This window comes from Lactuca sativa, chromosome 5 (assembly GCF_002870075.4).
Source record: "Lactuca sativa cultivar Salinas chromosome 5, Lsat_Salinas_v11, whole genome shotgun sequence".
Lineage (NCBI taxonomy): Eukaryota > Viridiplantae > Streptophyta > Magnoliopsida > Asterales > Asteraceae > Lactuca > Lactuca sativa.
The window spans coordinates 199,232,192-199,250,702 of record NC_056627.2 but is presented as its reverse complement, the minus strand read 5'-3'; the positions used below and the strand labels follow the sequence as shown (position 1 = coordinate 199,250,702).

General features: G+C 28.8%; 1 protein-coding gene and 1 pseudogene across 2 annotated transcripts; both read left to right on the top strand.

Moving 5' to 3' along the window:
* The first annotated feature begins 7,697 nt into the window (after window positions 1-7,697).
* Window positions 7,698-12,233, top strand: LOC111880593 (probable leucine-rich repeat receptor-like protein kinase At1g68400; annotated as a pseudogene).
* Window positions 12,234-13,808: 1,575 nt separating this feature from the next.
* On the top strand, window positions 13,809-17,825 carry LOC111880570 (guanine nucleotide-binding protein alpha-1 subunit). 2 transcript variants are annotated; one of them, XM_023877002.3, is made up of 14 exons: window positions 13,809-13,967; window positions 15,084-15,244; window positions 15,399-15,471; window positions 15,568-15,605; window positions 15,709-15,798; window positions 15,984-16,061; window positions 16,156-16,263; window positions 16,365-16,466; window positions 16,549-16,604; window positions 16,686-16,820; window positions 16,913-17,006; window positions 17,089-17,148; window positions 17,224-17,303; window positions 17,403-17,825. In XM_023877002.3, the coding sequence occupies exons 2-14, from the start codon at window positions 15,182-15,184 to the stop codon at window positions 17,578-17,580; spliced, it is 1,155 nt and encodes a 384-aa protein (XP_023732770.1). In that variant the 5' UTR covers window positions 13,809-13,967; window positions 15,084-15,181; the 3' UTR covers window positions 17,581-17,825. The 2 variants fall into 2 exon arrangements, with proteins under 2 accessions (XP_023732770.1, XP_023732769.1); XM_023877001.3 differs by having other exon boundaries at window positions 13,860-14,016.
* Window positions 17,826-18,511: the final 686 nt, after the last annotated feature.

Genomic DNA, 18,511 nt, shown 5'->3' with positions numbered 1-18,511 from the left:
TAAAGACATTTTCAAGTAAAAAGATAGTAGGATGTTGAATTATATAGGTACCTTTTTTAAGTACTACATGTAAATTTAGGGTTTAGGTAATTCCATCGGAAAATTAGATTTTCAATTTTCTAATAATAGTGAATATACCTAAGAACCCATTATATACATATCTAATGGCATAAGGTGTAATTATAAATTTTTTTATTGTAAATGGCTATAAAATATATGAAATCTTTGATCCAGAATTCATGTTGACACACTTAAACATAGACGAATTTGAAGTCCCCAATATGTGCTTAGACTAGTACTGAGAACACAGGACAACCATGGTTGATCTTAAGGTAATTATATTATAGCTTCACATTTCATAAATGAAAACTCTAAAGACATTTTCAAGTTAAAAGATAGTAGAATGTTGAATTATATAGATAATTGCTACCTTTTTCAAGTACTATATGTGCATTTATGATTATGTCTAATTTGAATATCATACATGGTTTATTTGGCATAGGCTCTTGGTTACAAGTTTGATGATGATGAATTTCATTCCTTATGATGATGAATTTCACTCCTTAGTTCACGAACCTGTTATGAATAAAAATTTTCATATATGTTATAGCTATATATAATCAAAATTCTATAATTAATACCTTATGCCATTATATATGTATATAATGGGTTCTTGAGTATTTTCAATATTCTTGCAGCAAGTAGAATTAAGACCTAAGCTTATGAGGCAACCATTATTGTCCAAGAAACAATAAAAAAAAATACATGAAATCGTTTTTTTAGTCTTTGAGATTGAATGATGAATTATTGTTAGTGTCTTTAAGTCAAAATAAGGCAAAATAGATTTCTTTGAGGCATTAGAACACCCTATATGCATTCCAACATCAACAAATTTCGAATATTAGAATTACATTAGAATTCGACGTTAAGATTAATGCATAAACAGAGCACATAAACAATAATTATATGCTTTGTAAAAGAAATTATTGAATGTAATTAAAATTTTTAGCTAACCTGTTGAAGACGATGGTGTATTCGATGTGATGATGCAGAGTAAAATTTTGAAGAATATGTGTAACAATTGGATTATTGTAATTAAGAATAAAATAAGAATGATATTGTATTTATATATAACTAGGTGTGAGATCCATGTATTACATGAGTTTATTTAAAAAAAATTAAATTTAAAATTTTAACAATTTGAAAAGTTTGAATTTATAAGAAAAATGAGAAAGTTTTTGAATTATTAAAATTAATGAGGTTTTAATGTATTGAATACATTACATATATAAACATTTTCTAATAAATACCTTACATATATATTACATTAGATATTAAATGTGAAATTTTAATTTAATAAAATGAAAAATAAAATAAAATGACAAGTGAAAAATAGAAATTTTAAAAATTTTAGAAAATATCATATGTCCAAATGAACGAAAAAATGACATGTGACAAAAAGATTTCCATTTATTAGAGTAGATTTTCAAAATCAATTTTGAAAAAGATAACAATACATAAATATAGTGATCGCATATCATATATTTTGAATTCCTTTGATTTGAAATTGTATAAATAATGGAAGGAATGATAATTTTAATGGAAGGAATGTTATAAAATATTAGCCGTGAAAAAAAATCAATACATCAAACATATAACCGATTAGAAAAAGGAAGGAATGATAATTTTGTATAACAATTATGCGGAACTTTCTTTAAATTAAATACCTTCCCTTTAAAACATATGTAACCGAGTTAATCGAATTTAAATTTTAGTCAACGTTAACTTTGTAATATTAAGAAAAAGGAAAAAAAAAATCAGAATTTACCAAGTGGAAAAAGAAAATGAAAAAAATCATATTGCATTAAAAGATCACACGTGGCAAAATTATCTCTAATAAAATAATAATTTTATTTTCTTTTTGACGCATGTCATCTTATTAGATCTCCTAATTAATGCATATTTTATTCTTTTTTTGCCATGTGTCACTGTATTATGCCTCTTAATTAATCATTTCCACTTGTCAACCTATTAATCTTTATTTTAAATTTTAAATTTTCCACTCTATCTACATTAAATTAATAACATTAAAATAAAATTAATACAAATTATAAAGTGATATAATTTCACATATTTATTTAAATCAATGATTATAATTTTATATAACTAAAAGAATCTCTTAATTAATAATTTATTTAAAATAATTGATTAATAACTTTGAGTTTTTAATATAAAAATTTAATTAGTTTTGTAATAATGGTTTTCACGAGTTATAAACTAATAATAATAATAATAATAACTAGAAAAGATTCTCCGACGTTGCCGGGGTCAGAAGGTATTGTTTTGTAAAGTAAAGTAGCATGTTGAATTGCATTGAGATAATCTAGTAAATGAAGATAAACAATGTCATCTAATTACATAAGTAAATAAATATAAATCATTATTTCTTGCAATAAATGAGGAAAATAAAGAAATGGTCTCACAAATTGAACTTTATTGCCATGTATGGCAGCGGCCGGAAAACCAATCCGGAAAATATAGACCGTTGTTTTTTGTCCGTTAATATGAGGGTAATGTGGTCTTTTAAGGTAGTAGGGATTGAATTTGTGACGACGGGTAAACCATATGGACCATTTATGTAATTTTGGCGGTGGTGGTGGTGGTGGTGATGGCAGCTGGTGGGTGGTTTTATGGTATTGGGTGTGTATTTTCTAATAAATAAAACATTAATTTAAAACCAAAAAGAGAAATAAAATTAATAAAAAAATAGGATTATGAGTAAAAGAGTGATTTCGGTTTCCATCGTTGTCCTCAATGTGTTAAATCTGGTAAACCACAGGGACCAATCGTGTAATTTTGTCTAACAATAATAATAATAATAATAATAATAATAATAATAATAATAATAATAATAATAATAATAATGAGGGACCATTTATGCCAAAAAACTAAATACTAATAATATGTAACAGAATGCGAGGGTTATGAAAAATTCAAACGAAAGTGAAAGGGTTGTTTATGAACAAAAGCGCAAAGGTAAAGGGTCAATGTTATAAGTAGTTTTTTAAAATCAACATAAGTTGGAGGACCAAAAGTGACAAAAAAAATTGACAAAAGAAAAGGAGCAAACATACATAATCTTAGGGACCAATCTTGCCAAACACTTAGTAAGTTTACTATTCTTAACTTTCATATCTTTTATATATATATATATATATATATATATATATATATATATATATATATATATATATATATATATATATATATATATATATATATATATATATATAGGGTTAGGTTCATGTGAGACGGCCTAATTTTGTGAGACCGTGAAACGCATTTTTTTATTTTTTTATTTTTATTTTATTTTTTTTTAGTTAATTCAAGTTCTGAAAATAATATTTAAAAAAAGAGTTTTTTGATTTTCCATTTATTTTGCATTTTAAAATTATTTTTAAAATATGTACAGTGTAATATTCTATTTAGAATACTTCACGTATTTTTCAAAAAAAAATAGAATTTTTTTTATTTTTTTAGTTAATTCAAGTTCCGAAAATAATATTTAAAAAAAGAATTTTTAGATTTTTCCATTTATTTTGCATTTTAAAATTATTTTTTAGAATATGTCAGTGTAATATTCTATTTAGAATATTTCACGTATTTTTCAAAAAAAAAGGGATTTTTTTTTTATTTTTTTTTATTTTTTTTATATTTTTTTTAGTTAATTCAAGTTCAGAAAATAATATTTAAAAAAAAGAATTTTTGGATTTTTCTATTTATTTTGCATTTTAAAATTATTTTTAGATTTGGTCTCACAGTCTCACAAAATTAGAATGATCTCAAATGAACCTGAACCTATATATATATATATATATATATATATATATATATATATATATATATATATATAATAATCTCCCTATTCTAATAAAACAATAGCTTTAATATCCTTTTGACATGTGTCATCTTATTAGGTCTTGTAATTAATGCATATTTTATATTTTTTTTGCCATGTGTCACCCTATTTGGTCTCCTAATTAATGCATGCCACTTGTCAACCTATTAATTCTCAATTTCAAATTTTAAATTTCTCACTCTAATTACATTAAATCTACTATAATAAATGAAGGTTTTTTTTTGTCGCGTGTCTTCTTCTCCTTCATTTGGACACATGGCATTTTCTAACATTTTTAAATTTTTTATTTTCCACTTGTCATTTTATTGTGATTTTCATTTTATTAAATTAAAATTCTGTAAGATATTTATTAGAAAGGGTTTATATATGGAGTGTATCCAATACATTAAAGCCTCATTAATTTTAATAATTCAAAAGATTTCTCATTTTTCTTTTAAATTCAAATTTTTCAAATTGTTAAAATTTTATATTTAATTTTTTTTAAAATAAACCCATGTAAGAATAAAATTAATACAAATTATAAGATGATATAATTTCACATATTTATTTAAATTAACGATTATAATTTTATATAACTAAAAAAATATATCTTAATTAATAATTTATTTAAAATAATTTATTAATAATTTTGAGCTCTCACTATTAAAGTGTAATTAACTTTATAACCGTGATTTCCACGGGTTATAAACTAGTAATAATAATAATTTTGATTTTAGTCGCCAATGGAAATATAGTCTAATAGAGGCTAGAGCCCAAAGCATCTATAATGTCAAACATATTTCCAATTTTAACTCAAATTCCTTTTCGATTCATTTAATTTCTCGTATAATTAATCTATTATAATCTAAATGGTAAACGGTTTTTATTAAAAAAGGAATCAATTCAAATTCGTTTTGTTTTATATGTTAAATCTATTTTCATATACTAATAATGTCTTGTAGTCAAATTGGTTAGAATATGCATTTATTAGTTATTACCCACGATACCTTGCCAACTTGGTTTAAAATTTGACCATTATTTTTAACTCAGTTTGAATGGTCCGTTTCCTTACTATTTGCATATAAAATTTTGGTAAATTGAGAAAACCTTCTTTGTATACTACACGGCTCAAATAATTTTGGAAAACCTTCTTTTTATACTACACGGCTCAAATACTTTTGGAAAACCATGATGCTTCAAACCTTCCGTGATCCGTCCTTCCGGCAATGGACTATAAAATTGTTCAAACTTTTAAAACAATTAACTACATTCACAAATCACAAATATAAGATAATTAAAATCATTAACTATTATATATGGATATTTCATAAATATAAAATAAAATTTTATTTTATTTTTAAACAATTTGACATGTTATAGTTAGACCTGACAATGAGGTGGGTTTGGAGCGAATCGACCTTGATCCAAACCTTTTTAACAAATTTCAAAATCCGATTCAAACCCACTCCGTAACCCACAGTGTTTCAAATAATCAAATTCTTACCCTTATCCACCGAATCAATAGATATCCAAACCCGCCCCGTAACCCATAGGCTTTTTGAATTATCAAACACATTTTACTTAATTCATAAAATAATATTTCTTAAATAAAACAAATGTTAATTTAAAAAACACATTACATACTTAAGGACTTTCGATTGGCATTAAAAATCACTAGTGTAGTAACTTCTTATTTATTTTTTACTGTCAATTGTAGTGATAGAGAATAACAATGACAAATTATCTTTCAGTTGGTGAATGAATTTATTGATTTATGAATGAAATATGATGATTGCTTGATGAAATATAAATGAAATGACATCATAATTCATAGTAGAAGACTGGAAGTCTAGAGGTTGACAGGTTTGATTTTCGTTTTTCACCTCATTTTAAGAGAGAAATCTGAAATTTTACTTCCTTCTGCTTTCTCCTCTTAAGCCTCTAATTTGTTAGAGTTTGGATGTGAACCATCAGAGGTACGAGATTTCTGGTGCTTGCTTTCTGGAGCTTGTTTATGAAGGATTTCATTGATTTGTTTACTATAACAAATCAAAATGTATGTAATCTTAATTCTTGTAATTTGATTATACTACAAAGTCATTAGAGCTCTAGTTATTTTGTTGTTTATGGCATGTTACATTCAATAAAGACATAGATCCTTTAGGTTGCATGTGCCCTTAAATATTAAGTGAAATTCTACAAGCACATAGTTATTTTTATCTATAAAACTCATCATTATATATTATTTCTCATAAACATCTACATGTTTGATGTCTTATACAGGAATATAAAATATAAACCAATAATTCGAAAATTATACGGGACGGGTTATAATCGGAGCGGATCAGTGATGATCCATACCCGGCTCTTTTAATAAAACGGTTAGCGGATATGGGTCGTTAACGGGTAAACGAATCAAAAACTATGCTCCAAACCCATATAACTCTTCAGGGTTTGGTTTGGATCAGGGTCAAAAACCGCTTCATTGTCAGGCCTAGTTATAGTTATGTTGAAAATTTCAAGTATATTAAACTTGTTTAATTAAACGAGTTGACCAATTTAATTAGATGAGTTAAAATTTTTAACAAATCGGTTAATTATTATATTAGGTCAGCAGGTTGTGTCATTTTTTTACTAACTTTAAGCTTCTAAATACACCGATTGTTATGTTGTGTTCTTATTTTTTTATCAGCTCCAAGCTTTTATATACACTAATAGTTACATATAGTATGATTTAAAAAATAAAATTGAGGAATAATAAATTTTGTTAATTGAATTTTAAAATATCACTAATATGCAAAATATTTTCCAAGAAGAAAATTACAATATGCTTTGCATGACGATAAACTGAAATTAAAAAATTAATAATGCATTAGTTGTGCATGAATCATTTTATATATAAAAAAGAATGTGTGTGAAAGGTGACCAAGAGGATATAGTTTTCAACTTGTATTTGTTTATTTTTCTTTGACTTGTATTTTGTCTTTGCTGAATCGTCTCCTAGTTCTTACACACATTTTCAAAACATTTGACCAAATATCCGTACACAGACAAAAAAGGAGAGAATTTGCGTCATGTTAAATTCCTTTACTAATTTCTTGTGGGATTGATGTGTTAAGTCACGTATTTTAGATTAAATATTTAGAAAATAGAAACTAAATACTACCTCCGTCCCAAATTGATAGTCCACTTTTGACTTTTGAAGTCTTTTTCCTTCAATTTTGACCTTAAATATTTTTGTTTTTTATAGATAATACTTGATGCAAAATATATGAATGGATTATATTTTAAATGTTTTTTCATTGTTATAAGTTTTATCAAGTAATATATAACACAAATAAAACTATTTAAGGTCAAAGTTGAAGAAAAAAGACTTCAAAAATCAAAAGTGGACTATCAATTTGGGACGGAGGGAGTATCATTTTATTTTTTATTACTACTTATTTTCTTCTCATATGAAATGATAATATACGTCGTATTTTGATAAAATTAATTATATTTTTGAACACTTGTCATCATTTGAAATGAGTAGGAAATAATTAAAAATAAAAATAGGAGGATATTTAATTTCTTTTTAGAAAATCCCTAATTTAAATAATATCTAACTTATTCTAGGTTAATGTTTTTGTAGAACCAAAAATTATTGGTTTCGTCTCAATTTGATCCTTAAATTTATTTTTTAGTGTTATGATTTCCTAAAAAAAACATGTCAGTAAATAATTACTTGAAAATTAAAATGGTTACTCGGTAACATTGTTTATGTGGTTATGTCGTTAATTTTTTTGATTGTTCCATGACAATGGGCGCCGCCGTGAAGTGTTTGGATGCAAAGGCGACAATTTTTAAATTCGGCAAACATGAAATGTGTCCTGCACGAAGTACATCAAATTTTGGAGATATCTCGTAATGTCCTTTTTGTACCTAGATAAGGATGACATCGAGAGAGAAGATGATCAATAGAGTAGTAATTATCTTCCTTTAATTTTGACCTCAGAAAACGACACTGATTTCAATGATCTTCTTTACTTTATTTTAGTACCTTGACCAAGTCAGCGTAGAGCGGAGAAGGTGATCTCTATCCATAGTTTTCTGCCACGAAAGATTCTAATGTTACATCTTCCTTTGGATGTCAACAGCTTAACCAATCGGCAATTAACTGTCCGAATGAGTGATTCCACATATAACATTAACCCTTGTAAAATAGTATGGCCCTTAAATCTTGTTAATATCAAATCATTCTCATTTATCTACGCAGAGATCTTAAAAGAAGAAATAAACTTTCTAGTTAGGGCTAAATTAGTTGCTTGATGATACCATTGATGTGTTCCTAATCATAGAAGTTTTATATGCAAAATGTTGAATGTTAATCTAGATGCCCATGTATTTGTAGGTTGATATGAACTTCTAACAAGTGTTTGTACGTTATCATTTTCAGTTATTTTGATGGCAGTAACTTCTTATTTACTAACCACGACTTTGTTGGTATGGATTTTAGTGAATGTGTGTCCTTCCTTGAACGTTTCAGGCAAGAAACCTATGAAAAACTTTACTATTGTGTCCCTAATGAACATTTGTATTTTGGTCTTCCACCAACAAAAAATGAAATATATTATGCATATTTTATAGAAAATTATGTACCTATTAGGTGAGAGCATATCCAATTATGTTGACTATTTTGATATGGATTTACAGTAATGGTTTGAAGAGGACAAGGACGAAGTAGTTAGTCCAGATGAACATCATTTAGTAATCGTAGGTGAAGGGCATGGTGCCTACTTATCACATAACTGGGATGTTGATCTTGAAGTAAAAGATAGAATTAATAGTTTGAACGAGACAAAACTTGGTGAATTCCTAAGTAAGTTGTATGATTGTATGTTGTTCAACAACCCAAAAAAGTAGTGGAGAAAAAAAAAACATTGATAATGATGATGACAATATAGAAATGAAAGGTGAGACCGTATTTATTGTCCAAGTTCGTTCAATCTTAAGTGGGTCCTAACACTAGAAAAACATAAGCCTATTTTTTGGATGCTATTTCAAGACCCAAAACAAATGAAATTCATGTTATGAAACTATGTTGTTGCTAATGGGTACCAACCTTGTTACAAACGAATGATACTAACAAATTTTTGGTGAAGTGTTGGAAGTGTGAATGCACGTTCATGATATAGGCTTCATATATGGATGATGAAGAATCTTTCCATACAAAATATTTTAAGCTTGATCATAGTTGTGCTAGGAACTTCTAGTTAGGTTCAACTGTAACTTACTCATGGATTGCTAGTTAAGATATTAAGGAAATATTATATATAGAAAAAATGAATATTTGGCAACTAAGATTGGATGTTATTAAAGAGTTTGGAATTAAGGTTAGTCCTAAGCAATGTAGGAGGACCAGAAAATAGGATTTATATCTTATTAAGGGTACCTTTGGTGACCATTGTGCTAGTCTTGGCTTATATACAAAAGAGATGGGACTATTAAATCCATGATCCACTGTGAAGATGGATGTATTGGCAACGTCGAATGGAAAAAACTACTTTAGTAAGCTTTATGTGTTTTGATGGACTTAAAATGGGTGGATGGAAGGTTGTAAAATGATGAGGTGATAAAGCAGGTTGCGGTGGATGACAAGGTGATAGATGTTGCAATGGATGTTCAAATTGATGATTTGTAGGTTGAAACCAAACTAAAGTGACTTAAATAAAGTCACTACATACCATTTTTAAGCATATGAGGAAGAGTGAGATAATTATAAAACATAAATTAGGTAGACAAGTTGGTGATAAAGATGAAGAAGAAAACTCAACTAATAAACCACTAAACCTAGAATAATTTGTATTGTGTAGTTGCATGATGGTGTAATAAATGGATTTGAAAACATTGGTTCAGTTTTGGAAGTGAATTATTACATGTAATTACATGGTTGTAAACCCTAGTGTTATATATGGAAGTTGGTGTTTAATTTTCTATTTTAGTGTTTGTATTTTTTTTTCGAGTCTATAAGTACAAAAACATTCCCATTATGGGTTCAAACTGCATTATTCGTGAACTACAACAAAGATTATAATAAATACACAAATAAAGTACAAAACACAATGAATATTACACCAAAAGGAATCTTGTTGCGGATCTTTAGGACTTTTCCATTATATATTCTTACTTCTTGATGTACAAAAAGCCTTTTTTACAGCCAAACCAATATGACACTGACAAATAACTGCTACAACACTACCAACCATCAATTAAGTACTTCCACACACACACATACACACATTGTTCCCTTCCATTGAGCCCCATTACAAAATAACATTAATACCTCCCAAAACTATACAAGCCAACCCCAATTACCCCCATTTCACCACACATTCAAATCTTGAAAACAATGTAACAAAAACACAAACAATGATAAACACAACCATTTGATCCTATTTCAGTTTAGTCTAAAATGTATTTACATCTGATTTCAGATCTAGAATCTCCATCTTACGCTTCACCTAGTTATCAATCCTTAGTTTTTCGACCTCCTTCAGTTTAATCTAAACTTTTGCATTAGACACAACTCTTCCTTAGTGTTAAGATTATACTTCATTTTCCTTATCATATTCTTGTACTATACATCCAGGTGGTGGTTAATCAAGCTATTCAAAGTAATCACAATGCTTTCTGCTACAATGTAGAACAAAAAGACAAAATTAGGGTTTTCTTGTATGAACAATATAACAAATCAATGCATCAAAAGTACTTTTTATTAACTTACTAGTCAATATGGACAGTTGAAAAATCATCGAGCATGATTTTCGAAGCTTCATAACATTCTTTCTTTCACTCTATTACGACAAGAGAATAACAATATATTTTAGCAGTTAGGTTAACATATATCTTTAGATCATAGTTCGTCCTGGAGTTTCGACTAGAGGAAGAAGCCCTTTTGGTGGTTTAATATAGGGTTCTTCGATTTCAGGCCGTGAGGTAAAATGGAATGAAGAAATGTTGCGTATGTACCAAGGGTTTGTCAGTCTGTCAGGTGGGGTCGGGAGAGTCTTCTTTAATAAGCTAAGTCGAAGTTGCACTTAGGTGGATAAGAGTAAGCTACTTAATTAGGTCCTTAAGCACTATGACCAATAAATCGAAGACAAATATAATCGTTGTCTCATTCAATAGATCATATATCATTTTAAGGATATAATACTATAAAATAAGTTTGATGACCAAATAAGTACAAATCCAATAGTTTTTGACGCTACACTAACATTAACCCTATATATTTCTTTATATAAAATTACAAAATAATTTTAGTAATATATTAAAAGATGATAGTGTTGATACACGATAAGTTAATTAAACAATTATATTGGTTAAAAAGGTATTTTGGGTTAGTGGCTTGATATCACTGTAACGTATTTTGGGGTTAATAATAGGAACAATGACACATTAGCCCAACAAGGTATTTCGAATTTGCCCATTCAACCCCCAAACCTTTTTTTGTGCTTTATAGGGGCATAAAATAGATGTTTACTTGCTTTTTTTGGTTACTGCTACCTGTTATAAAAAGTTTTATAAGCCATATCAACTTTGTTGTATTTTTTTATTCAAAACAATTAAACTCACAAAAACACTAATACTTTCTTTCCCCTTGAACCTACTGGTATGATAACACATATTTTATGACCTTCGTTGAATTTTCTGGTAGGCATGTAATCATCTCCATTGTTGGTCTAAAAACTAAAAACTCAAAATCAAGAAAGGAATATAACCAATTTTTGGGTTTAGAATAATGAATTTGATGATTACAAAATAAAAGGAATTAAAATTCAATAATGTATTTGATGTGCTATATATGAAATAGGAAACCTGGGCCAAGAAGAACACCATTGGACTGGTCAACAATGCTCAAGATAGCAGTCAGAGCAGCCAGAGGGCTAGCTTTCATTCATACGACCGACACCTCCGTTAAACTCATCCACGTCAACATCAAATCCACAAACATGCTCCACGACAAATCCGACAACGCATGTGTCTCCGACCGCGACCTCTCCTCCTTCACCCCTCCAACTGCCGCCCCACAATCCGCCGTCTACCGTGCACCTAAACCGCCGACAACAACCGTAGGCCCACCCAGAAATTCGATGTCTACTCTTTTGGGGTCGTGTTAGTGGAACTTCTCTCTAGAAAATGCCCATCCATGGTGGACAATAGTGGGAATCTGGACATGCCACGGTGGATTCAATCGATGGCGAGAGAAGAATGGACGACAGAGGTGTTTGATTTGTAGCTGATGAGATACAAGGATATTGAAGAAGAGATAGTGCAACTGATGCACATTGCTTGATTGTGTATCTCAGGTGCACTAGATCAACACCTTTCCATGGAAAATGTTGTGAAAATGATTATTTTAAATAAAAAACATACAACAAAGCTGATGTGACTTATAAAACCTGTTATAGCAGGTAACAATGACAAAAAAACAGATGGACATCTACTTTATATCTCCATAAATCACCAAAAAAGTTGTCAGTGGACACATTGGAAATATACTTTGTTGGGTTAATGTGTTATTTTACTTTAATAAAACATTTCATTCTATATAATCATATGATTAGTGTGATATCTTAATTAAACGACTATACTTGTTAAATTTTGAATCATCGTGTCTCCATGTGCTCATTTATAATGCGGTGTATTTCTATGTTTCTTGTTTTTTTTTTTCTCATGTAATCTTTTTGTTGTACTTTTTCTTGCAGGGCTCATCTAGTTTCTTGCTAGGTTTGCCCCTTTTATAAAATCGTTAGCCGTTTCAAAAAAAAAAGATTATATTTATTTATTAAAATAATATTCGAATAAAAAACGTATTAAAATATCTGTTGGTCCGCAACTTGGATAAAGTTAAACACATTTAATTTAATTGTTTTTATTATGGGTTCTAACTTTCATATTTGTTTTTGTTTTATCATTTATTTCATATTTCATAATTATATCATCACATCATTCTTGTTTTTATACATACCGATTGTGATTACTATATTTCTTTTAGAAAGTTGGATGTAGGGTCATTAAAAATGGTTTATTTGTATTAACGTTACATTTTTGTCTTTGAGCAATATGTTACTGCAGTTTTACTTAATAATATTTTTTAACATAAAACCGACTCGACTAACTTTGCCACGAAATAATACTGTTTTCATTATTTAAATGAACAGAAAATCAAAAGTGATGCAACCTAAGATTCATAAAATATATAACGGACGCTTAAACTAATGTGATTTAACATTATAAAAAAAAGTACAAATAATATTGTTTATATATATACTTAGCATATTCATAAGTGTAAAATTTAATAAGTACAAATTATGACATATTAAAACAGAGAATAAAGCTTAAAATAGAAAGTAACAGTAACTTAATTTTCTATTTTAACATAGTATCTCAACTTATTGTTTGATATTCTTTTATATATCAGATTCACTTACTTTTAAAATCTTTTGACTCGGTTTTGACATCCCTGATATCTTTATTATCCAGTTAGATTCACTTATTTAGGGTTGTATCTCATTGATTCAAATAAATCTGCTAAATTTGTAACTATTGACTACTTCTTAAACTTATAACTTTTAAGATAAATTAAATTGCTTCTTACCTTTTATGCCTACAAATATTACTATCCACTAGTATTATTATAAGTGTCACAATTTCATATTTTTTTTAACCATCTTATTAAAAATATATTAGAAATATATAAATCAAATTAAATTTAATGGTAAAATGATGACTAATCATAATGTTAGTGGATAATTAGAGGCAATTTAATTTCTCAAACTTTTAATTATTTTACCATTAGAAGAAAGAACTAATATTTAGCTTATAAATTTCATTTGCTTGGAGTGACTTCTACTACAACTATGGTCAAAGCTTTAACTTAACTATGGTTCCATAAAAACTCCACTTTGGGACTTCCAACCCTCTCTCTTTCTCTCTCTCTCTCTCTCTCTCTCTCTCTCTCAAGAACAGATCACTGTGAAGCTTCCTCTCTTTCATCTCTTTCGGTGGATCCTACAGTTTCATCTTGGTTAGCGTCTTTGCTTGCTAGATACACTCTATGGACAGCTTGATTCTGTGTACAAATCGATTTTTTAAAGCTTGTTAAAGTTTAGGTTCTGTATGTTATTTTTTGTTGGCAATTGTTTGATTCCGCATTTTATTTGAAGCGCCGCTTTTAGTTGATGATTTCCGAAGGGAAATTTGTTCGTTTGTTAGCGTAATTATCGCGTTGAATGTATTTCTATGAACTTTATTTTCTAGACATTGGCATTGTTCTTCATACGGATATTAACATGATTTTGTTTTCTGGGGTTTTGCAGTCATCGTTGATGTGTTTACGCGTTTGTAGTTAGCTTTTCTCTTTAAGTTGTTTTAATTGAGTACTTCGTTTGGTAATCTGAATAATTTTTAGTTCGATGCAATAAAACTTGCGATTTCCTGATTTGAAGTACCTTTTTAACTTCCTTTCCTTTGCGACTGCTATAAAATTGAGTTCATCAGGTTTTTTTGCATTTCCTGCAACATGAGTAGTAATCAATTGTATTACGTAACATTATAGGGAAAGAGTACTTCAGTTTTGGCAAGAATTGAACTGTTTCTCTTTCAGGAAATTTGAAAGTTTAATTACCTGCAATTTGCACCTGAGTATTTTGAGAGATGTTAGGTAGGAATTGGTTAGGAAAGAATGGAAGATTGGATTAAATTGGGGAACTCTTGTAAGATCCTTTATTTCCATTAAATTACATATGATTTGTTTCAATACAGATCCTAGAGGATATTAAGATTGATCCAAACTTGCAGTGTGAAATCCAACTAACCAATTGTCCATAACTTAACAAAAAACATATGTTCATTATCCCTTTGTTTTTATACGGAAATGTAACTACTTTCTGTGTGCATTTTTATTTAATTAAAGAGTTCATAGTTGTATCCAATAGTGAAGTGAATCTTTTAGAACAAAGAATTTGTAGATAATCACTCATCATAAATGATAGATTCTTCCATTATTACCACCCACTTCACAAGTTTCTCATTTTAGTAGCTAATTCGCGAATCATAGCAAAGAAACAAAAGATGCAAATTTTTTATATTTTGGATTCATTCATAAATTTTCAAATTCATCGTGACAAATGGTTGATTTCAGGTGAAGTTTGTATTCTAGAAGCATCATAATATTCAACAAATCTTCTGATGAAAAATGCAACTTGAATCTAAGTTGGTATAAAAACTGCAGTTAAGAACATGGGCTTACTCTGCAGTAGACACAAACGTGGTAATCAAGCTAACACAGAAGAAAATGTGCAGGTAGTGAATTTGCCCTTTCAACTGTAATATAACTGTTAGTGTCTGGAGTCACCCTGTCTCCATAAGGGCACTTTTGGAATTTTCAGAGACAATCTTTGACTCCACATATATGATTCAATTTGACAAAATTAATGTTATGTTTTTCACTTTTCAGGCTGCAGAAATAGAAAGGCGCATTGAGCAAGAAACAAAGGCAGAGAAACATATTCAGAAACTTCTATTACTTGGTATAAATATAAATATAAATATAATAAACAAATAAGTGAAAATACTACCTTGCTATTTCTTGCATTTAATCCTATAATTCAATGTTTTTTGTTAAGGTGCGGGAGAATCAGGGAAGTCTACTATTTTCAAACAGGTAGCATATCATTAATCATTATGCAAATCTATTTATAAATATTATCTTTATCTATGTATTTTAAAGGGTGGAGAAACCTTATTTATTTTTTATTTTTTGGCAGATAAAACTACTGTTTCAAACTGGCTTTGATGAGAGAGAGCTTCAGAGCTACACCTCAGTCATCCATGCAAATGTCTATCAGACAATAAAAGTATGCAATACTTGAAAGGGTGTGTTTAGGTTTTATATTCCTTTGTTTTGACAAATTGTAAACAGAAACAGAAACATGTGTGTTAAAATTTAAAAATTAAAAATTGTCTGAATCTTTGTGATGTTGAGATTTGAGAATGCCTTGGTTATATTCCATTGATGTGAATTTTGACATGTGTTAAATAGATTTTACACGATGGAGCAAAAGAATTGGCTCTAAGTGAAGGAGACGCTTCAAAGTATGGCTTATCTGTTGACAATAAGGTACTTTGAAAAATCCCCATTATTATATACTATAATTCAGTAGATTTTCGATAATATAATAGGAAATTGGAGAATTAAACTTTTTGTGTAATAGGAAATTGGAGAGAAACTATCGGAAATTGGAGGGAGATTGGATTATCCACGTCTTACTGAAGAACTCGTTGAGGAGATTTTAAAGATATGGAAAGATCCAGCTATACAGGTATCTCTGAAAACAGATAAATAATTGAAACGAAATGTAATCACTCATTCCATTCAATCCCAACAAAACAAACCCTAATTGTTACAATTTGTGCATTTTAGGAAACATATGCTCGTGGGAATGAACTTCAAGTTCCAGATTGTGCTGATTATTTCATGGAAAATTTGCAGAGATTATCAGATCCAAATTATATTCCTACCAAGGTATCTAACAAATCACATTATACAATTTTCACTGCTATAATTAAAGTTTAATTTATTTGTTAACGAGTTTATTTATGAGCAGGAGGATGTTCTCCATGCGCGTGTTCGTACAACCGGTGTTGTAGAAATCCAGTTCAGGTAAAAGACCAAAATACCCCTCTTTGATATTGTAAATGTAAATCCATTATTAATGTGATACAAATAATTGGACGAATGTAGCCCTGTTGGGGAGAACAAAAAAAGCGGGGAAGTATATAGACTTTTTGATGTCGGAGGGCAGAGAAACGAGCGAAGGAAGTGGATTCATTTATTTGAAGGTGTTACAGCTGTCATATTTTGCGCTGCTATTAGCGAGTAAGATTATTATTATTATTATTATCTGAGTTTGTTATTTTTGAACTACAAGGGCATTTACGTCTTTTTGCATTACATTTTTTTTTGAGTAGGTATGATCAAACGTTGTTTGAAGATGAAAACAGGAACAGAATGATGGAGACGAAAGAACTCTTTGAATGGGTCCTCAAACAAAAATGTTTTGAGGTAAAAAAATATCAATATATTTTGATTCGTCTTGTTATTAGTATAACTCAAGGCAATATTAATTAATAATGTGTATATGCAGAAAACGTCTTTCATGCTGTTTTTAAACAAGTTTGACATTTTCGAGAAAAAGGTTTCAAAAGTAAGTGGTACTTCAACTAAAAAAAAAAAAAAGAATTTTAATTTTTGGTCTGAGATTGTAGAGTTGATTTGTTAGGTGCCCCTGAACGTATGTGATTGGTTCAAAGATTATCAGCCAGTTTCAACAGGAAAGCAACAAGTTGAACATGCATATGAGTAAGCATAGCATTTATTTCAAGATTCTACTTTTATTTTTCTCAAAATCTATTTAATCCAATTATCCAAAAACAATTTTTTTTTTTTTATTTTTTGTAGGTTTGTGAAGAAGAAATTTGAAGAGTTGTACTATCAGAACGTGACATGTGACCACCAGGATCGTGTGTTCAAGATCTACAGAACCACTGCTCTTGACCAGAAACTTGTGAAGAAAACATTCAAATTGGTAGATGAAACCCTAAGAAGGAGAAACCTCTTTGAAGCAGGCTTATTGTGACATATATCATCATTTTCAAAGGCTAAAAATGTCAATATTTCCATTTCATTTCATTTTCACCAAAATTCTTTTTGACTATTATTATTATCATTGGTATTTCACAGGTTAAAGAAATATGGTTTCATTGGTTCGTTTTAGACCCAACCCTTTTTTCATGTATTACCTGGGATATTTTCACATATATTTCTCCATGTATGTAGCTTTCTTGGTAATATATAATATAAAATTGTCGGATTTTATAATTATATATACATCTCCTTTCATATTTTAAGTTCTTTTTAGGCTCTCTTATGTTCCTTTTAGTGTTGGTGTAGACATGTATGTATTCTTTTTATTGGTATAAACCCGGTAAACACATGGATAGAAGAGTGAAAAGGAGTTTATAACAATTTATTAGAAATTGGATATAAACGACAAGTTTGATCTTTTTATAATGTCAACTTTTGAGTTATAGAGTCTGATAATGAGGTCCGTTGTATGCATAGAATCTCATACTTGGTAGTTTTGCAAATCATGTAAAAATTTGTGTTCTTTATTTTGATTGTGAACTTGTATTATGATCTACATGTGGTGTTGTCTAATCTTTCTCCATTGATAGGTAATAATGTCTCATCTTTCTGTTGGATTAGGTGTCTAAGCCCATAACTATAATTGGTATGTACTTGAATTGATAGCAGCACAGTCCTTTTGGGTTGCCCTCAAACCTAGCAACCAGACAAGGAAATTATGAAAGTAGGGATATTAATTTATTATAAGATTAATAAATTAATATAAATGGATTTATTAATATGTTAAAAGATTAATATATTAATAAGAAATCATTTTGTTTAATTAATTGTTAGCCAGAAATTAATTAGAATTATTTTTGGGGTTAAAAGAATTGATTATAAGTTGCAGTGATTAGTTTGCAATTATCTAATAGTTGAGTGGA